Consider the following 22634-nt stretch of genomic DNA (forward strand, 5'->3'; position numbering starts at 1 on the left):
CACCTCCCACACTCCGACTCTCGCCCTGAGCCCCCCCCCCACCCAAATCCCTCATCTGCAGCCACACCCCACAGCCCTCACCCCACACCCCTCACCGCTGCACCTCCTCCCATCCCCAAAATCCCTCCCAGAGCCTGCACGCTGTACCCCAATCCTCTGCCCCAGCCTAGGGCCTGCACTCCAGACCTCCCCCACCCAAACTCCCTCCCAGAGCCTTGGGCAGGTGGGGGGCAGAGTTTGGGCAGGGGCGTGTTCTGGGCACCACCAAAATTTCTACAAACCTGCCACCCCTGGTGACAGGGTCCCCCCTGCCCACACAGGGTGTATTTGTTGCCTGTACAAACTTCCCCAGCAGCTGTACAGAGTGGTTGTAATTGTGTCACACAGCAAACCCCACACTGCTACCATGACTCCCTTGGCCCCCTGCCCAGGCCCGCCCAGCCAATCACCACTTCCCCAGCACTACATGTGACCTTTGTTGACTTACGTCAGTCATAGCACTCTTCCACCACTGCGCTCCAGCTTGGTTGGCGCTCTTTGCGCCCGCCCCGTAAGTACCATCACGTCATTGGTCAAGGGAATGTCCAGGGGGTGTGTCATATCCATACTTCTAAGGGTAGCCTAGAATTCCTCCTTACCTGTCAGGGGTTAAGAAGCTCAAATAACCTGGCTGGCACCTGACCAAAGGGACCAACGGGGAAAGAAGATACTTTCAAATCTTCGGGGGGAAGGCTTTCTGGTGTGTTCTCTGGGGAAAGCAGAGAAGCATCAGGTCAAAAAAACTCCTTCTCCTATAAACCATCCTGTACAAGACTTTGATATTACAAAAAGAGTAAGTAAATAAGGCAAGGCGGGTTAGATTATCTTTTCTTTTCAACTTGTGAATTTTCCCTTTGCTAGAGGGAGGCTTATCCCGGTTTTCTGTAACTTTAAAGTTTTGCCTAGAGGGGAATCCTCTGTGTTTTGAATCTGATTACCCTGTAAAGTATTTACCATCCTGATTTTTCAGAGGTGATTCTTTTACCTTTTCTTTAAATAAAATCCTTCTTTTAAGACCCTGAGTGATTTTTCCATTGTTCCAAGACCCAGGGGCTTGGGTTACATTTGTAACCAATTGGTTAGGGTATTATTCTCAAGCCTCCCCAGGAAAGGGGGTGTAAGGGCTTGGGGGGATTGCTGGGGAAAGAGGAACTCCAAGTGGTCCTTTTCCCTGGTTCTTTGTTAAAATCACTTGTGGTGGCAGCGTTACTTAAACCGAAGGGAGAATTTGTGCCTGGGGAGTTTTCAACCTAAGCTGGTAGAATAATCTTAGGGGGTCTTTCATGCAGGTCCCCACGTCTGTACCCTAGAGTTCAGAATGGGAGGGGAACCCTGAAAGGGTGGGATTTGGTGGGGACTCTGTTCTGAGGGGCGGTGTGGTAAGGGGGCCGGGCCAGGCCAGGCCAGGGGGGTTGGATACGGGCCAGAGGGTCTTGGGGGCAGTCAGGGGACGGGGAACAGGGATGTTGGATAGGGCATGGGAGTCCCAGGAGGCCTGTCAGGGGCCGGGGATGTGGCTAGGGGTCGGGGCAGTCGGGACAGGGGGGTTGGATAGTTGGTGGAGTCCTGGGGAGTGATTAGGAGGTGGGGGGGGTCTCTGGAGGGGGCGGTCAGGGGACAAGGAGCAGGGGGGTTGGATGGGTTGGGGGTTCTGGGGGGGGCCCATCGCGGGGGGATATGGAGAGGGGTCAGAGCAGGCAGGGAGCAGGGGGAGTTGGATGTGTCAGGAGTTCTGGGGGTCCTGTTAGGGGGCTGGGAGCGATTGGATAGATGTGGGAGTCCTGGGGGTCTGTCTGGGGGTGGGGGTATGGATAAGGGTCAGAGCAGTCAGGGGACAGGTAGGGGGTAGAGTCCTAGGGAGGCAGTTACAGTGGGGGGGGTCTCAGGAGGGGGCAGTCAGGGGACAAGGAGCAGGGAGGCTTAGATAGGGGGTGGGGTCCTGGGGGGCAGTGAGGGTCAGGGTCCCAGGAGGGGGCAGTCAGGGGACAAGGAGAGGGGGGGTTGGTGGTTCTGAGCGGGGCAGTCAGGGGGCGGGAAGTGAGAGGGAGTGGATGGGGTCGGGGCGGGGCTCCCTGGGTGCACACCCTAATGAAATGTGCTGCGCATACCTATGTATGGCACATGAAATATTAGGGGACAAAACTAAAAACACTGCAAGCTCTCAGAGAAAGTTTTGCAGATTCTGTTCTATTATAGTCCATTTCTGATACCATGACCATCACCATGGTATCTCAGCACCTTTCATAGTGCCTTAAGCTATGTGACTAGCATGATCTGTCAATGTGAATATGGTATTTGGAAACCCAGAATTCCTAAATATGATTAATATATTCCTGTAGTGACCAAGGAAAAGATTTCTGCTATATAGCCTTCTCTGTCATGTGGAAAGCAAAATCACGTGGGGAGTTAATGAATAAATATGGCTGGCCTTGCGGACAAAATTAAATGTTAATATCAGCAGGACAAATACTAGTGTCAGAAAGTATTTTGTGAACTAAAATGGGATGGTTCCACCCCACCCTCCGGTGTATCATATTTTCACACAGGGCTCACATCAAGGTTGTATTGGATTATGTCACAGAGAAATAGATCCTGCTACATGTGGCACAGTTAGTAAGCGGGCATAGGGGCGGGGTGGGAGGGAGAATTGTACAGTGGACACCGGAGTTAGTGGATACTGACCTCTTACCATGTAACTGGAGCATTAAGCTTCTATAACCCTGATCCATGTCAGGTGACTAGACCCAAGAAGCAAAGAGCAGCCTCCTACCAGCACTCTTCTGTGTCACATCCTCATTGCATGGCATCAGGAGCTAACTAAATCTTTGGTAAACAGAAGCTGCTTGACTCCCTCACTCTGAAGGGAAAGTTGACAAAGGAGGTAATGGAAGAGTCTCCAAACAGTCCTAGAAGAAGCACTGAAGTGATGTGCTCCAGCTGGCTTAGGGTTGCCACCTCTGATACAAAAACCTGGGCCATCCAGGATTAGCCTGAACCAGAAAAACTGTGTGTACCGAGCAGCGTTACATATGCCCCAGGACAGTTACCTCTAAAAAAACTCTAGGAAAACCTGGACAGCCCTAACATGGCTCCATAGATTTCTAACCTCCCCCCGACTTGGGCTTTGAGTTCTTCCCACCTAGCACCAAGTGGCTAGGCCAAATCGTGCCTTTGATGCTCACAATGCAAGCACGCAGGTGGCACAGGCCGAGCCCCACAGCATGTAGGTACAAGACTGCTCCTTAGAGCAGCGCTGCCTGGAGCGATGGCGGGCCTGGCACTGAGGGGCAGCAAGCACACCAGGGCCATTGCACCTGGGTAACACACCTGCCCTGCCCTGCCCTAGAACCCCCTGCCAGAGCCTGACCTCAGGCGAAGGCCAGACCTGCAGGCCCTGCTTGCCCCGCGATGGCCACAGCACAGTGGTATGGCCTGGCCTGACCTGGGGACCCCCATTTCCCACCATGTGATTAGTAGCTGAGAGAGGCCTTAGGACCTGCTTCAAAAAAACTAGCCACTAGCAACGGCCCCAGGCCCCTACCCCCGCCAAGTGATTGACAGGAGGCGGCTCTGGTCCCACCCCTCGGGGTGATTGGTAGGCGAGAGGGCTCTGGTCCCGCCCCTCGGGGGTGATTGGCCGGCGAAGGGTTCTGATCCCGCCCCGCGGGGTGATTGAGGGAGGGTGGAACGGGGCCTTAGCAGGAGCAGGAACTAGGAAGCGGCTCTGGAGTCTCGGGCCGGGCTGGATGGATTTGTTCGGGGACTTTCCGGAACCGGAGCCGGATCCCTCGGCAGCAGGTGAGCGTGGCCGCACCTTTTCCCGCCGCAGGGGGTCGTGGCCGGGGCCGAGATCTCCCAGCGGGCCCTGCGCCCCTCTGGGCGGGGCCAGCCTTAGCAACCACCGCTCTCCCGCGCCCGGCTGCGGCGTGAGGTGAAACATGCGGGCCTGACCCGGCTCGGCCGCGCGGGGTGACGCTTCCTGGCCCGTACCGCTGGCCTTATGTGCCCGGGTCCTCCTGCGCCACGCTCAGTCTTGGTGCCGCGGGAGGCCGCGGCGGGCTCCTCGGGTCGGACCAAGGGGCTGGTTGTGGTCGCTCTTGCGACGGGCAGCCATGGGCGAGGGGCGGGTGGCCTGAGACCCGCGGCCTCTGCAGCCCCTGCTCGCTGTGAAGGGCGGGCGAAGCGTACCTGTGGGCTCCAGCCAGGGGACAACTGCAGCCTGGCCCCCGCGCACGCCACCCAAGGGCGGGTGCAGAGCCCAGCTTCGCCAGGTGCGACTGATAGCGCTCTCAGGGTTGAGTCTCGTCCTCCACCTCTGGGAGAGTGGTCCAGGGCTTGGCTTCGCTTATGGGATCAGCCCAGGGCTGTTTGGTGTCTGGTAAAACTCCACTGCGCTGTGTGCGCGAGGAGGGGGGGCTGAGGAGGGGCAAAGTGAGAGAAGAGACATACTGTATAGCAAAAAGAAAAGGAGTACTTGTGGGAGCTTAGAGACTAACCAATTTATTTGAGCATAAGCTTTCGTGAGTGAGCTGTAGCTCACAAAAGCTTATGCTCAAATAAATTGGTTAGTCTCTAAGCTCCCACAAGTACTCCTTTTCTTTTTGCGAATACAGACTAACACAGCTGTTGCTCTGAAACCTGTCATACTGTATAGCGTCCATCTAGATTTGAGGGGGAGAAAGGAGAGAAGAGGCAGAAATATAAGGCAGGGAGTGAGTGGAATGCAGGTTAGAGAGAGGTGGATAGGGTCATTGAAGAAAACTCAGGGAAGAGACACAGCATGACTGAATGTAATTTCTCCTCTTTCTTTCCCATGAAAGAAGGTAGAACAAAAAAGAGAGATGTAGTTGCATTAAAAAAATAAAGAGAAAGTTGCTTGACAATATAATGCAGCTGTTATTCAGTCCCTTTAAATTGAAGGGTATGGGGCTTTGGAGGGTGAGGCAATGCAGGTATTTTTCATTCTGGTTAGTAGACTTAGGCCATGTCTATACTACATAGTTTTGTCGACATAAGGCAGCTTACATTGACCTAGTTATGAAGGTGTACACACTGCAGTGCTCCTCCTGCCATTTTAACTTTTGTGTTACTCCAATATAATAAAACCACCTTGAGGAGAGGCATACAGTGTAGGGCAACTTAGAGCTACTCAGTGTCAGGTGCAACCTAAGCAATGCAGTGTTTACACTAAGTGTCCTCCAGGAGGTATCCTACATTGCCCATCCTGTGCACTCTGGATACCATTTTTAACTCCACTGCCATGCAGCCAAGTACACAAGTGAACATCCCTCCCCTATTAAAGCCCTGGAAAGTTTTGAATTTGTTCAGTATGGAGACCTCATATAGCATGCTGGCTCCATGCAGCAAACGTGTTCCTGTGTGGAGTCCATGGGAGGTGGTTGATTTCCTGGGTCTGTGGGGAGAGGAAGCTGTGTAGGCACAACTCCACTCCAGCTGCAAGAACTTGCTCAGGGCAGGGAGTAGAAGGGCTATGACAGGGACATGCAGCTGTGTGTGTAAAAATCTGAAGAGCTGCGGCAGGCATAGTAGAAGGTAAGGGAAAGGTGTGGAGCCACAGATATGCTGCTCCTACAAGGAGGAGGCTAGGGTTAGGATGGTGGTGAATAGCATCCCTGTGGAGCTCCTCTTATGTCTTCATAACGCACAGCTAAAATACTGAAGAACAGTGCAGGATCCATGCTTTCGGGCACAGATGGCTGGCTTGCAGGTTACCAGAGTGGTTGAAAAGCAGCTGGAAACCTAATAGGATGCCCATGGAATGATGAGATTGAGAAACCTGTAGTATCTGATGCTAAACCTGCTCCCGTGAGGCATTACAAACCCCAAACACCCTTTGGTCAGTTGCCCAGTGGGATAGCATCAGAGGGGTAGCCGAGTTAGTCTGGATCTGTAAAAGTGGCAGAGATTCCTGTGGCACTTTATATACTAACAGACGTGGGATAGTTAGTCATGGTGCACCGATCTCTGTATCGATGCAAGAGCTGCTACTGTGGACACGAGTTGCATAGTGTGGACATGCAACAGCAGTTCAAATACAGCAGTGGCTGTATGTCGATGTACCATAGGTTGACAACTTTGTAGTGTAGACATCGCCTTAGTCTTTGGGATAGTAGGTATCGGTTAGCCGACGGCCAAGGATGTTTGGTGAGGTGCCAGCTATGCCCGTTTATACCATCCGTGACTTTAACCGCAAGGACGCACTGTCCCTTTGCGGCGGGCAGCCCGGGCTAGGCTGACGGATGCCCCAAGGTCCTAACCACCCGTGACTTTAACTGCTAGAGCTCAGAGCTCCTTCGCAGCGGGCAGCCAGGATTGACTGACAGGTGCCCCAAGAGTTTGCCCCGTGGAGGCAGCACAACTCAACGCTAGGCTCTTAGTACTCTCACCTAATGGCCGGGCTTTAGAGCCAAAACGGCTGAGGTTCTTTAATTGTGTCGGCTGCTTTACAGTAAACCAGAGAAAACAAGTCAGGTTTATGCACAAATGGTTACCAAAATTTATTAAGCTAGATTCTAATCATGTGGTTACAAAATTGCTAGTGCCTACTTACTTAAATGTAGAGATGTTACACACACACAAACAAGTTACAAAACTGAAGCCACAATCCCAAAGAAAGAAAACAAAGTATAGAGCTCTATTTCAAAATATGTGTACACTAAACATAGGAGATCAGGTGTGGGTGCTTCTTACCCTCCTTGCATCTCTCGATTCCAGCGGTGCCAAGCCAGGATCGGTCACTCAATTCCGTGGAAAGACGAATAAGGGACAAGGCGTAGGGACCCTCTTAGCTGCAGTAGCCTTGGGAGGCTGTCACTTATCTGACCAGCAGATAGATAGTGAAAAGCACTCAAAAATCATGGTGCTGTAGGTCCCCTACTTATACCTCTGTACTGCTTTATTCTCTTTCTCCTTTCTTATGCCAAATTGAGGCTGGTCTGTCTGGGTGACGCCAGCTTTCGCAAGAGTAGCTTACACTTGCAAGGGAGAGAAACAATAAGTGTCGACTACTGGACATTTCTTTTATCAGGGTAAATATTTTCCCACCTAGGATGTTGGTGTGTGTGCATCACGCTATTTAGTAGGGGCTAAGAGCCATGTCTGTCACAGGGCCTCTGCCTGCTGTGAGCTTAATCCTTGTATCTGTTGCCAGAGGCACATTGTAGCAGCACACCTGTGCTTTTCACAGCTTCAAGGGCTGTGCTGGAATATATGTTAAGTGCCCTGTTCCGGCTTCCTCCTGTGTTTCCAGCAATGCTGGTCTGGGGGGGGGGGGGCACCTCTCTGTATGGAAATTATATGGTGGGCCAGCTGGGGCAGGGGATTGGGTGCACGGGGAGGATGAGGGTTCTGGCTGGGAGTGCAGACTCTGAGGTGGGGCTAGGGATGATGGGTTTGGGGTGCAGGAGGGTGCTCCTGACTGGGATGGAGGGGTTTTTTTGGGCAGGAGGGGGCTCTTGGTTGGGGCAGGGGATTGGGGCACACGGGGGGGGGTGAGGCTCTGGCTTGGGGTGCAGACTCAGGTGGGGCTGGGTTCAGGATGGATAAAAATCAATTAGTTTTTTTTAAAGAAAAATAAGAATTGGATTCTTTTTATTTAAATCAGATTTTTCTGATAAAATGCTTTTTGAGGGAAAGATAGTTTTAATTAAGATACATTATAGGTCAAAGATATCATCATATCATGGAATAGGGATTATGTATTCTAATTCTATAGTATGAGACAATATATTCATGTAACGTTTAAGACACATTTTTGTAAATGAGTTCCAATAGTTCATGGATTAGGGACCCAATCTTATGGGGTTCCAGGGGCTTCTGTATAGATTATTTAGGTTAATCTTTCTAGCTACCCAATGGGACTGAGTGCTCAGTCTAGAAGATACCATCAGAGATGCTTAGTTTTGCAGTTCTCAAACTCTGGATTTGTGTCTCCAGAGATAACATGCTTGTTAACAGCAAAAATGTTTTTTAAATAAATAAATAAGATTTAGGGGTGAGAAATAACAGACTTCAACCCTATTGTCCCTCTGCAAATTTGTATACACAGAGTCAATCCCTTACCTCCCTCTAAAAGTGCAAAGTTTCAAAAAGTTCAGTGAATAGAAGATCATCGGGGGTGGAATAGGTCTGGACAAGGAGAAGTCGTCTAGAGATAAATGTGAGAAGGGAGGGACAGGCAGTAGAAACAAACGTGAAACTGTTTGAGCAGCATATTCCAGAAGTCTTGAGGTCTTTCTGAGTGTAGCCTTCATCTATTTGAGAACTACCAAACCATTCCCTCACAGAAGGGAAAACCTGTAATGGCAACAAGCCGTAAAAGAGACCCAGTTTGGGAGTATTTTAATGAAGTTCTTCTACCTGTGGGTAAGACAGGCATGCTTGCAGAATGAAATGCAAAGGCCTGGTTGGCCAGATGAAACAACATCATGAGAAGTGTTCCTTCTCAGGAGGAAGCTGCGTTGAGGATGATGAAAGGAACATGTCTGAACATGCAGGATCTTCAGGTTGGTCAACTTTTTTTATTTCATACTACTTTCTTAAGGACTGCCTCTCTTCCTTCTGGACTATTCTTGAATTTTCATGTTTGAGCAAAAAATGTAGTTGTTACTCTATGGTACTAGCATTTTAGATGTAGTTGTGATAAAAAATAAATAGCTGAAATAGGCAGATCTTCCTTTTACAGTTTCACCTTTAAAGTAGTACTGAGTGTCAGTGAATGCAATGAGTAATACTAAATGAGTAGTATGGTGGTAATAATAATTAAATAACTGCATTGACTTATTTTGTTTAGAAGAATCCATCCTCAACGTACAGGATTCTGAAGACTATCCACCTTCAAGAATCACCATCATTTTCTATAGTTTCAGAGTTATCTGCCAATAATAATGTTTCAGTCACATTATGTATGTCACGTAGCCACGTATCACCTGTAGCAGAAAGAAAAAAAGAATCTCTATCATCTAGAAACAACCCATCCTGGACAACAATCCCTCACTTTCACCGGCCTTGGGAGGCAGGCCAGTCCTCGCCCACAGACAACCCGCCAACCTGAAGCATATTCTCACCAGCAACTACACACCGCACCATAGTAACTCTAACTCAGGAACCAATCCATGCAACAAACCTCAATACCAACTCTGCCCACATATTTACACCAGCGACACCATCACAGGACCTAACCAGATCATCACCAGTTCATTCACCGCACGTCCACCAATGTAATATATGCCATCAATGCCCCTCTGCTATGTACATCGGCCAAACTGGACAGTCCCTACGTAAAAGGATAAATGGATACAAATCAGATGTTAGGAATGGCAATATACAAAAACTTGTAGAAGAACACTTCAATCTCCCTGGACACACAATAGCAGATTTAAAGGTGGCCATCCTGCAGCAAAAGAACTCCAGGACCAGACTTCAAAGGGAAACTGCTGAGCTTCAGTTCATTTGCAAATTTGACACCATCAGCTCAGGATTAAACAAAGACCATGAATGGCTAGCCAGCTACAAAAGCAGTTTCTCCTCCCTTGGTGTTCACATCTCAACTGCTAGAAGAGGGCCTTATCCTCCCTGATTGAACTAACCTCGTTATCTGTAGCCTGATTCTTGCTTGCATATTTATACCTGCCTCTGGACATTTCTACTACATGCATCTGACGAAGTGGGTATTCACCCACGAACGCTTATGCTCCAATAATTCCGTTAGCCTATAAGGTGCCACAGGACTCTTAGTCCGGATCTGTAAAAGCGGCAAACACGGCTACCCCTCTGATACTTGAAACCATAGATAAGTTTGTGATAAGAACCAGCAGATTACAAAAAGAGGTAATTGATGAAAAAATTGCCCGGTTTGTTTATGCAACAAACTCTCGTTTCCGTATGATTGAGAACCTACACTTCATTAACATGGTTCAGTCATTAACAGTCCACCCAACAGAGCAGATGTTGCAGGAAAATTGCTGGATAAAGTGTATGAAAGAGAAATTGAGCAGTGTGCAAAAGGTCTAGAGGGTGAAATTGTTAACCTGAGTCTTGATGGGTGGAGCATTGTCCACAATGATCCTGTTCTATATGCTTGTGTGACAACAGAAGAAGGGAATGTCTTCCTTACAGAAACAGTTGATACAGCAGAATACTTACAAGAAGTAGCAGTAAAAGCTATAACAAACTGTGGAAAAAACAATTCAAATGTCTAGTATGCAGCTTGGTCACAGAAAATGCTGCAAATGTATCCAAGTTGAGAAGAAATTATTTTGAAGAGAGTCCCCAGCTAACAACATACGGTTGCAGTGCTCATTTGATGCACTAGCCAAATGACTACCAAAGACTTCAGTGTTCCAGAAATAAAGGCTAATGTTGAAATTGCAAAATACTTCTGTAACACCACTTTGCAGCAGTTGCTCTAAAAAAAGGTGGGAGGAACCAAGCTAACTCTCCCACAAGACATGCTGTGGACCTCAGTAGTGGACTGTTTTGAACGCTGTATCAAGCACTGGCCTAATCTGATGACAGTTTGTGAATAAAATCGTGAAAAAATAGATGGCACTGTCCCAGCCAAAGTTCTCAACATTGGGCTTAAGAGAAATGTTGAACACCTGCTGAGTACCCTGAAGCCGATTTCTGTAGCCTTGAACAAAATACAGGGAAATCGCAATTTTATTGCTGACGCTGTTGACATTTGGAAGGAACTGAATGAGATCTTAAAAAGGGAAATATGCAATGACCGTTCTTGTCCCATTCATTCTTTTTTTAAAGCTTGTAATTTAACTCTGTCTCCAGCTCATTTTCTTGCAAATATTCTCAATACTCAGTACCAGGGTCAAACATTAACTGCTGAAGAAGAGGAGTTAGCTATGACATGGACATCCAGCAATCATCCCTCCATAATGCCAACTATAATAAACTTCAGAGCTAAGGGTGAACCATTCAAGAAATATATATTTTCTGATGATGTTTTAAAGAAGTCATACCGGAGAACTCGTGGAAGTCACTGAAGCACTTGGATTCAGAGACTGTTGAAATGGTGATCTCACTTTTAACAGCAGTAGCTTCTTCTACCAGTGTAGAAAGAATATTTTCTTCCTTTTGGACTAATTCATTCCAAATTGAGAAGTCATTTGGGACCTGAAAAAGCAGGAAAGCTTGTTTGTTTGTTTTTCTCTTCCAGATTATGAACAAACAGGAAAATGAAGGTGAAGATGACTGAGTTAGCTGCAGAAGCCAATATTTTAAGTTTCTCATGTTGAGCTTGCTGACATAGTCTATTTAATTTTTTTAAATATATTTCATTTAACTATTTTAGTTTAAAAACAATTTTAACAAAAACCCAACATGATTTTAAAAAACATGCATGTTTAAATTCAAAAATGCATATGCTTGTTTTGTTAAAATATTATGTTTGCTGTTGAGAGAAAAATCCAGAATACATAATGTTGTTTTAGTTAAATAAAACAATTTTTAAATGTCTGTCTGGTGATGTTCTCCTCCTAATACAGCATGACAAGAAACTCCTCCAAATATTAATGATAGTTTACCTCCCAATGACTTCATAAATATCTGCTTCAGTTACCTTTTGGTAAATGAAATAACCAAACATTCATTTTCTGATATAGCTGTAAAACTAATTTGAAAAGTTTTTCAAAATAAATCACTTTAAAAATGTATAGTGTACCTTCTAAAAATGAATTCTACATGTATCTGAGTTGTGAAGAATATGTATTAACGTTATAACAACCAACAAAAATGCACTTTTATGTAGAAATCCATGATTAAATAGTTTTCCTGACTAGTGATTTAAATCAAATCCATCCTGGCTGGGGATGAGGGGTTTGGGGTGCAGGAGGGTGCTTCAGGCTGGGATCAAAGGGTTTGGAGGGCAGTCGGGGCTGGGGCAGGAGGTTGTGGTGCATGGGTGCACTCAGGATCCAGGTGGCGCTTACCTGAAGCAGCTCCTGGAAACAGTGGCCTGTCTCCCCTCCGCCTCTCACGTGGGGGTGGGGCCACGCTGCTCTGCATGCTGCCCTGTCCGCAGGCACTGTGCAGTGGCCATGGTTCTCGGCCAATGGGAGCTACAGAGCCTGCACTTGGGGCAGGGGCAGTGTGCAGAGCCCCCTGGCTGCCCTTGTTTCTGGGAGCTGCGCAGAGCTGAGCAAGGCAAGCTCCCTGGCTGGAGCACCGGAGCAGGGAAAGCTCCCAACCCCGCCCTGCAGCAGGAGCTCAAGGGCCAGATTAAAAGGTCCAATGGGCTGGATGCAGCTTGTGGGCCGTGGTTTGCCCACCCCGTGTTAGCATTATCCTATTAGAATTAATGTCCATTTGGAATTTTGGGCATAATAATGTCCTCAAAATGTCATCTGTTTTGATTCTCTTCAAATTGTGGATGTTTGGGTTGGTAAAAGGGATGCTAAATGTTTAAATGTATGGAAAATATGCATGTAAGTCCTAAGCTTTTTTTTATCTGGCACTAATATACCATAGTGTTAGATAACCTAGAATGGTCCTACTTGGCCTTTAAATCTAAGGTATCTAGCCTGACCTGCATAACACAGGCCAGATCACCTCACCTAATTTCTACATGAAGCCCATAACTCCTGCTTCAGCTATAACATCTTTTAGAAAGATATCTAGTCTTAGCTTAAAGACGGCAATCCACCACATTCCTAGGTAAATTGTGCCAATGGCTAATTTATCCTCACTTTAAAATGTGCCTTATTTCTAGTTTGACTTGTCTAGCATCATCTTTCAATCACTGGATCTTGTTTTGCCTTTTTCTGTTAAATTAGGGAGCTGACTCCTATCAGAAATCTCTTGTGCATGTACCTGTGGACTGTGATAGGTTGCCTCTGAACCTTCTCTTTGATAAACTAAATAGATTAAGCTTTCAGACTGAAATACCTGAGATCTCTTTGCAGTAACAGCTGTTATATCCTGGAGCAGTGCATTTAGAAACTACTGTTGTCATAGACAGAGGGGTTCACAATTCCATTCTGTGTGTGAATCACCCATTCGTGACCGGCCTGGGTACTTTAATCATATTGTTACTGTTTTCTGATGGGTTTCAGGGACCGAAGTACTAAAAGGAGGATCTTTGCTTTTTGATGATCTCCCACCATCCAGCAGCTCCGGTAAGGGAATATAACCTTCTCCCACATGCCTGACCTTTCCCTGCTTACAGATGCTTCCCCACTTTTTCTACAGTGGCTTGTCTAAAACCTGTTTTTCAGTTAGACTGGTCACTAAATCAGTCTTCATGGCTAGGGATTTACATTTTTAGCTAAGAGGCTGGGAAATGTTTTAAATGAGCACACTATTTCATCTTCTGCAAGAGAGGATAGAGAATAAAGACACTTTTGTGGGGAGGAGGAGGAATGATTTTTGTCAGCTTTTTTCCCAGATGATAATCTTTTTGTGTCTCCCTCTACTTCCATTAGTTAAGCTGTTCAATTCTTTTCTATTCTTTGTTTCTTTCTAGTCCTTTTGGATTTTGTGCATTCCCCTTTTGTAGTGATTCATAAAGTAAAACTATTTCCCCTTGTTTATTCCACCCCCCCACCCCCCACTGTGCCTCAGATGTTCTTGCCAACTGCTGGAAATGGCCCATCTGTTTCCCCCCCCCCCCCTTGCTGGTAATAGCTCACCTTAAGTGATCACTCTGGTTACTGTGTGTATGGTAACACCCATTGTTTCATGTTCTCTATGTGTATAAATCTTCCCACTGTATTTTCCACTGAATGCATCCGATGAAGTGAGCTGTAGCTCATGAAAGCTTATGCTCAAATAAATTTGTTAGTCTCTAAAGTGCCACAAGTACTCCTTTTCTTTTTATTAACTTGGTGCTCTGTAGGGCCAGATTCTGCCCATCTTACTCATGTTGAGCATACTTGATTATACATACAATCCTACTGATTTTATGTGCATAAAGGGTGGCAGAGTTCAACCCTTAGTCCTTTTTTCCATCTTTTATGGCAAATATTAGTTTTGATACCACTTTTTATAGGAGTTCAGAACTATTTTAATAACTTATTCATATAATTATCAGTATGGTTTTGTATTGTGCACCCTTGTGAAATATATTGGTGATTTACTAGAAGTCATTAAATCCACTTTACTGGGTGTGTATTTTGTCAAGAAAAATAAATGTTTAAATTAGGTCTTTCTGATGTAAACGTATCCCAGACAGGTTTCAGAGTAACAGCCGTGTTAGTCTGTATTCGCAAAAAGAAAAGGAGTACTTGTGGCACCTTAGAGACTAACCAATTTATTTGAGCGTGAGCTTTCGTGAGCTACAGCTCACTTCATCGGATGCATACCGTGGAAACTGCAGAAGACATTATATACACACAGAGACCATGAAACAATACCTCCTCCCGCCCCACTGTCCTGCTGGTAATAGCTTATCTAAAGTGATCATCAAGTTGGGCCATTTCCAGCACAAATCCAGGTTTTCTCACCCTCCACCCCCCCACACACAAACTTACTCTCCTGCTGGTAATAGCCCATCCAAAGTGACCACTCTCTTCACAATGTGTATGATAATCAAGGTAGGCCATTTCCTGCACAAATCCAGGTTCTCTCACTCCCTCACCCCCCTCCAAAAACCACACACACAAACTCTCTCTCCTGCTGGTAATAGATAATATATCCCAGACAGGATTTGAACTCAAGGCCAACTGCTTCCTTAAGTGCATATGCATTTCAGGTGTTCTGATAAGTCGCCAGAGGGATACTCCTGGGGGAATTCTGTGCATGTGCAGACATGCAGAATTCATCTGTCTCGCATTGTTTTTATGTGGGAATACACAAAACACATTTTGCCTAAGAAGTGCTGCCATTCTGCCTTTTGTCCACCAGAGTCTGCTGTGGTGCCAGAACAGCCAGCTGTGTTCGTGCTAGCTGTTCTAGTGCCACAGTGGCCTCTGGTGGGCAAAAGGCTCACAATTGCAGCATTTCTTAGGTAAAATGTATTTTATGCGGGAAAATACAAAATTCTATGTCCAATGCTGCAGAATTCCCCCAGGAGTAGAGTTTATCACAGCACCCTGCCTGCAGAGCCAGATTAGGACAGAGTGGGACACACAAGGCTGCTGGCAGGGTCACAGACAGGGGTTCAGTATGGCTAGTGGAGCGGGGGATGACAGACTGGAGCATGGGCTAGTAGGGTGACAGCATTGAGCCTGGGGATGCGGGAGGGGGGCTGCAGAAACCCAGGGGGATGAGGGGTGGAGGGACAGGGGCAGATGTGCCTGACTGAATGGGAGGGTCAGCCAGGGTCTGCATGGGGGAGGATTTCCAACACCCTAACAATCCCTCTTCTCTTCCCCCCCCAAAGAAAAACCTCACACCCAACACCTTTCAGATTCACTCCTAGGCTCCTTCCCTCTCCCTCAGCTCTTCCATTACCCCTGCCTCCCCCATGCCTGTGCGCTGCTTCTGACAGGTGCGGGAAATACAGTTCTGTACTGTAATTTTAAATGAATTACACAATTCTCTATTAATATACATTGTAAGGAATATGTCAAAAAAAATTACCAGAATCTTTTTGTCTGTATTCATAGAATATCAGGGTTGGAAGGGATCTCAGGAGGACATCTAGTCCAATGCCCTACTCAAAGCAGGACCAATCCCCAATTTTTGCCCCAGATCCCTAAATGGTCCCCTTAAGGATTGAACTCACAACCCTCGGTTTAGCAGGCCAATGCTCAAACCACTGAGCTATCCATCCCCCATACTTGCTGACAGATATTTTGAAATTACAAAAATAATTGTAACTGGCATGATTATATTGTTTTGACAGAATATGGAGAATTTTGCAGAATTGTTACTTTTTGGTGCAGAATTCCCTCAGGAATAAGAGGGAGCCCAGATAAGCTGTATTGGTCATTGTTTTGTTAGTTCAACAGTAAGAGGAAAAGACTCCCTTTTTAGCTATATATTCTTTTCTTCCCTGTTAAAATGACTGTTTGTTTGTGGGAAATCTGCACAGAAATATAGCCTGAGGTCTGACCTACTTCAAACAATTCGCTAAAGTTCATTTCCAGTTCAAATATATATTGTAATGTTTTTCCACCCTCCAACTTAGTTAGGCCCCAATTCTGCGAAGACTTAAACCTCACTAACATTGACTTTATGGGACTACTCATGAGGTGTAATCGGACTAGTCACATTCCTTAAAGTTAAGCATGTGTAAGCTTGGCAGGAGTGGGCCTTAACCACTATAATGATTCTTTCAACTCCATATCATACTCGCGTAGCTAAAAAGAAATATCTCTACAAGAAACCCCCTTTCTGTTTTTGAAGTTAACCAATAATCCGTTCAGGCTGAACAGTTTTAAGGAAATATCTCCAACTTGAAAAATCCCGTTTCTGCCTAAAGAGTTGTTTGTTACTTGTAACTACAGTAGGTAAAAACTAGGATTATTGTAACTGGGTGAAGTTAAGATTTTTTTCTCTATTTTTAGTTTGTTTTGTGCTTTTGACAGCACTTTGTGTAGTCAGCTTTGCTGTCCCTTCCCCCCCCCCCCATATAGCTCTATTTATGTAGCTGAAAATATCTTCAAACACCAAAAGAGGAGCAGAAAAACTCTTGAACTTTTAAAAAATAACCAGAACCTATTATTTAAAAGGTGCTCTCTGGAGTTTTTTAAAATAGTCAGTGTGACGGGTTGGATCACAGAAACCCCTTTGGGACTGCCACCTGTTATGCCTAGACTACCTCTGAACCCATTTTCCCTGCCGGCTTGGGACTTCAGTGCCTTGCCTTGTTTGAGCCAGACACGCTTGCCTGTTGCAAACACAGATCCAAGTCTGAGCCACGTGCCCTTACAAGCTGCAGGCTTAACTGAAAACAGCTTAAGAAGTGCTTCTGTCTCCCGCACTCGGATACCCAGCTCCCAATAGGGTCCAAACCCCAAATAAATCCATTTTACCCTGTGTAATGTCTATACAGGGTAAACTCATAAAGTGTTCGCCCTCTATAATACTGATAGAGAGAGAGAGATGCATGGCTGTTTGTTCCCCTAGGTATTAATACTTACTCTGGGTTAATAAGTAAAAAGTGATTTTTATTAAATACAAAAAGTAGGATTTAAGTGGTTCCAAGTAATAACAGACAGAACAAAGTAAATTACCGAGCAAAATAAAATAAAACACGCAAGTCTAAGCCTAATACAGTAAGAAAACTGAATATAGATTAAAATCTCACCCTCAGATATTTCAATAAGCTTTTTTTCACAGACTGGACACCTTCCTAGGCTGGGCCCAATCCTTTCCCTGGTACAGTCCTTGTTCCAGCTCAGGTGGTAGCTAGGGGATTTCTCATTTCCCCCGTTGTTCTGTTCCACCCCCTTATATATCTTTTGCACAAGACGGGAATCCTTTGTCCCTCTCTGGGTTCCCACCCCTCCTTCTAAATGGAAAAGCACCGGGTTAAAGATGGATTTCAGTTCAGGTGACATGATCACGTCACTGTAAGACTTCATTACCCACTTGCCAGCATACAGGGAGACTTGCAAGTAAACAGAGCCACTTACAACCAATTGCCCTGGTTAATGGGAGCCATCAAGATTCAAAGCCACCATTAATGGCCCACACTTTGCATAATTACAATAGGACCTCAGAGTTATATTTCATATTTCTAGTTTCAGATACAAGAATATGTTTATACAAATAGGATGAACACACACACAGTAGTTTATAAGCTTTGTAATGATACCTTACAAGAGACCTTTTGCATGAAGCATATTCCAGTTATATTCACTCTCAATAGTATATTTTCATAACATCATATGGAGTGCACAGTCACAGTCAGCGTTGTAGTATTTGTTTGATAGCATTCCTTTCTCCAAGTAACATACTGTGAATAGAAAAGGAGTACTTGTGGCACCTTAGAGACTAACCAGTTTATTTGAGCATAAGCTTTCGTGAGCTACAGCTCACTTCATCGGATGCAACAAATACTGTGAATAATCATGATGTCCCAGCTCTTAATCATACATGACATCAGATGGTTGTAAGGACATGAACATCTACTAGGTATTTGCTGTGAACTGAAAGCCAAGGGCTCAGCAGGGTAGATGGATGTGGTTCAGAAGAAAAAGCCCTGGTTAGTAGAAAAGGAAGAGAGCAGAATGGTAGAAGAACTGAGGTATACTGCAGTTTCTGTGGGGAATTCAAAGTGCTTAGAACATCAGTGTTAATGATCCAGATTTCTTCCATTTGCCACTTCTGTGTGTCCTCTGCTTCATGTAAATACTTAGCAGCGTTATCTGAAATAACCTAAAAGAATTTCTGCCCCTTTATTTCCTACAATAGCCGAGGTTTCTAAAGGAGTCATTTTAACTCTTGTAAATCAGAAGTGCTTTAGCTAGAAATGAGTTCTGACGATTTCCAGGAAAGTGGCAGTTTCTGTCTTGTGCAGTAGTGGTCTATAGTTTGGGTGGAGAGGGTCATTTGGGGCAAGGATTGTTCTAGAACAATGGGGCATTCCTTTTCTCCCGTGAATAACTTTTCAAGTGTGTTCTGACTCTACTCTGTGTCTTAGGTAAAGAAGCACAGACAGGGCCTTTGCTTTTTGATGATCTTCCACCGGTCAGCAGTGCTGACTCAGGTAAGAGGACTCTAATCGTGTTGTCGGCATCTGCCTAGCTTCTGTTTGCATCAGCATCTCTTCTCACGCTGAAATTTTATCTAAACCTTTTTTAATTATACATAAGTATAGGATAAAATCTTTCAGAATATCTACATGTTTGAGTGTCCATCTTCTTCCTCCTCACTCATTTCTTCAACTAATATAAATTGCTATCTTAATATGGATCTTTCATATTTTTTGAAATGTTAACATGGGGCATATTAAAAACATCAGCATAAGGCCTAGGTCCTCCCATTGTGTGCTAATAATTGTTTATATGCTGGAGAGGTATGCATTTAAACTGATCTGGTCTGAGTAAGCTGGCATTTTGTAGCTTTCACATGTCTGTGGGACAGAATCAGAATTCTGCTCATGGGGTGGAGGAACTCAATTTACATGTTGTTGACTGCTTTCTTGTGTTTCAGGGACAGGAGGACCTTTGCTCTTTGATGATCTCCCACCAGCTAGCAGTGGGGACTCAGGTAAGGGACTGTAACAGCCTTCATGAGGCTCCATACATGTCTTTCCTCATGGAATTTGTCAGCATAGCTTATCATACTGGGATTGTGATTCATCTTGTTTGTTCCAACAATCTTGCCTGTATCTTGGTGAGTATTTGGGCAGTTGCACTGGTAGTGGTGTCATATTCATGTAACACAAAATCTAAGTTAATCAAATGTGGATCTATCTGCAGAAACAAGTGCACAAGTTCCTTTCCATAACATCTCTGATGTCCTTGAAAGACTGCAGATAATGGGTTTTATAATACAGTAGTTCTCAACCAGGGGTGTGCAGAGGTCTTCCAGGTGTACATCAACTCCTCTAGATATTTGCCTAGTTTTCAACAGGCTACATAAAAAGCGCTAGCAAAGTCAGCACAAACTAAAATTTCATACAGACAATGACTTGTTTGTACACTGAAATGTAAGTACAATATTTATATTCCAGTTGATTTATTTGATAATTATATAGTAAAAATATGAGGAAAATAAGCAATGTTTCAGTACTAGTGTGCTATGTCACTTTTTTGTATTTTTGTTTCTGATTTTGTAAGCAAGCACTTTTTAAGTGAGGTGAAACTTGGGGGTACAGAAGACAAATCAGACTCCTGAAGGGGGTACAGTAGTCTGGAAAGGTTGAGAGCCACTGTTGTACTTTATGCTTTTTGCAGGTTGGAGTGAACTTTACACTGCTCACTTTAGAGAGCACTGGCTATAGTTATACATGCCACAGTTAAGCACTGCACAAGCTTCATACAGCCTTGCTGCTGTGACTTGATCTTGGCCAAAACTGCCTACTGCTGTTACAATTGTGGATTCCTCTTAAAGCAAGACTGCCAGATTTGCCAAATTTTCATTATGTAGACAGATAGTCCTTAGGGACTAGGAGGAGATTCATTCCATGAGCATTGAATCCACTGTCCCTTCAGATGCCATGATAATTATATTTCTGCTTCATCACCCCCAACTTTATTTTGTAGTCCATCCTGTCTCTTGTATATCTTCTATATAAGAATAGTATTGTCTGTCCTAGAAAGTAGTAACCATCCTTGACAACTATCATGCATGAAAAAGTTTGACTCAGACTCACAATTTATCAGACCACTCTGTATTAGCAGAGCAGCTTTGCTAATAAAACATTTAGAAGTGAGCCCCCCGAGTGGGGCTTGTGTCTCTTAATTTATACAGTTTTTTGGAGAACAACTTACAGAGAAGTTACAGACAAAAGAAGAAAAAGATTTTAGTCACCACCCTTCGAGATCCCTGAGACCAGTCACGTATCTTCAATTACCTGCCACCCTTAACAATCTCCTTTAACAGCTTCCAGTTAACTTAACTAATTGCCCTTCACACCTTCCATTCTGATGCCTGCTTCTTAGACGTGCTGGCTCTATCTTAATTGCTTCTCCATTCAAAAGCTAACTGTCCCTATGTGTGCTCCCTCAGATACTTTGTAACATGTTTTGGCATGCCCTCTCATATACAATGTATCCAGCATGTCCCCTTATACAACCTTATACTTCCACACAGTCATGTTGCAAAAACTAGAAATTCCTCAGCTTTAAACTTTTGGTTTTAACATATCCAAGCAGTTAACCAAGATCAGTCTGGTAGCTAGGAAACTAACGACAGGACCAAAGTGGGGGAGAGGGGAGTCTGCCAACCAAAATTTACCAGACTAGTAGTAGTACTGTAGGTCCATAATCCTTCAGTGTAAAAGGAATTGTTCTCTTCAGTGTAAGAGGTGAGTGATTCCCATCAATAAAAACAAAAAAGGGCAGAAAACACTTCTGCAAAGTCTTCAGATATCTGAATTTTTGCTGTCTTCTAGCTTCACGCATCACTGAGCAGGTCTCAGCAGTAGGAAATCATGGGAAAGGAGAGAAGAGGAAAGTCTCAGAGGAAGAGAAGAATGGCCATGAAGAACTTGTGGAAAAGAAAGTTTGTAAAGGTTTTCAGACAGTTTGAAAACAAATGTACTCTGTTTTGTACTCTTTAAGTTGGGTTGAGTAAGTCCAGATCAAAGCTGATCTTTGGTTCCTTAGTACACTTTCTATGGTTATTTTTAAGAAATGAAGTGTGCTGCCTGCTGGCAGAGTTCATACTTAGATCCCAGGGTTTCGATGCATCCCCTAGGTATTCATTTGGGAGGCTATTAGCAGTTGTGCTGAACCAGCCCAGAAGTATAATAGTGGGTACTTTCACAACCATCCAGAGACCTGCAGTCAGAGCACAAGTCCTGGAGTAGCAAAGGTGTGGAAGTGACTATCTGACTCCTGGCAGAGGTTCAGACCACTTTGCCCTGCTAGCATCTTGTCACTCCATCAAATGGTTGCAATGAAATTAGAAATCCTGAGAAAACTGGCTTAAACTTTCACATCTGGCTTGCTTGCTTTTTGGTACAGATGTGTAAAACACAGTAGTGATACAGATTTCCTAACATTGCACTAGGCTTTGAGAACTGGATTCGTTCAGTAGGTTCAAACCAAGAAAGATAAATTTGATTGAAACAGCATTTGGTTTAGCTTTATTTTATCTATTGTTAGCAGCCTCATTAGATTTACTGTTTCATCAAAAGAGTTTCCATGGAGTGCATCCCTCTCCTGGTCATGCGTGATATCCCAGTCTGATGTAGCTTTAGCACTCAAGCATGGTTGTCCTGCTTCAGTAGGATACAAACTGCCTTACAGTTTCTGATGTGGGGACACTTAATACTAGTGTCACAAAGCATGTCATTTTCAGCAAAAGGTTCCAAAAGCTGACCCTTTTTTAAAAAAAAAAATTTTTTTTAATTTCAAGTATAGCCCATGCAGGGCAAGACGTGCTTCTTGTCATGATGCCATGGGATTTTCAGAATCTTGCATAGAGCAAAATGATCACAAGTTTGTAAATCAGGCTCAGGAGACGGAGACGTTTCATGTGTTTAAGTTTTGCTTTGTTTCTCACTAGCATCTGGAGGCATCTTTGGACTGAAAGGTTATATGGCAGAGAGAAAAGGTGAACGAGAAGAGATGCAGGATGCACATGTCATCTTGAATGACATCACTGAGGAGTGCAGACCCCTGCCCCCTCAAATGTAAGTAGGCCAGACCTCCAGAGCCAGGGAATAACATTGTAGTACACAAGAGTCATAGAATATCAGGGTTGGAAGGGACCCCTGAAGGTCATTTAGTCCAACCCCCTGCTCGAAGCAGGACCAATTCCCAGTTAAATCATCCCAGTCAGGGCTTTGTCAAGCCTGACCTTGAAAACCTCTAAGGAAGGAGATTCTACCACCTCCCTAGATAACGCATTCCAGTGTTTCACCACCCTCTTAGTGAAAAAGTTTTTCCTAATATCCAATCTAAACCTCCCCCACTGCAACTTGAGACCATTACTCCTCGTTCTGTCATCTGCTACCATTGAGAACAGTCTAGAGCCATCCTCTTTGGAACCCCCTTTCAGGT

General features: G+C 44.9%; 1 protein-coding gene across 6 annotated transcripts in view; it reads left to right on the top strand.

The window, feature by feature from the left end:
- Nucleotides 1-3705: 3705 nt before the first annotated feature.
- The window catches only part of ILKAP (ILK associated serine/threonine phosphatase), a 57989-nt gene continuing 39060 nt past the window's right edge, over nucleotides 3706-22634 (top strand). Inside the window, exons 1-7 of one of the 6 annotated variants that reach the window (XM_073360509.1) lie at nucleotides 3706-3837; nucleotides 8430-8564; nucleotides 13125-13187; nucleotides 18602-18667; nucleotides 19114-19170; nucleotides 21020-21139; nucleotides 22138-22264. In XM_073360509.1, the coding sequence (XP_073216610.1) occupies nucleotides 3786-3837; nucleotides 8430-8564; nucleotides 13125-13187; nucleotides 18602-18667; nucleotides 19114-19170; nucleotides 21020-21139; nucleotides 22138-22264 (620 nt within the window). In that variant the 5' untranslated portion in view covers nucleotides 3706-3785. Of the gene's footprint in view, nucleotides 3838-8429; nucleotides 8565-8851; nucleotides 11256-13124; nucleotides 13188-18601; nucleotides 18668-19113; nucleotides 19171-21019; nucleotides 21140-22137; nucleotides 22265-22634 lie in introns of those variants that run through there. The other 5 variants (XM_073360513.1, XM_073360510.1, XM_073360512.1 and 2 more) reach the window with 5 other exon arrangements.

This window comes from Lepidochelys kempii, chromosome 9 (assembly GCF_965140265.1).
Source record: "Lepidochelys kempii isolate rLepKem1 chromosome 9, rLepKem1.hap2, whole genome shotgun sequence".
NCBI lineage: Eukaryota > Metazoa > Chordata > Testudines > Cheloniidae > Lepidochelys > Lepidochelys kempii.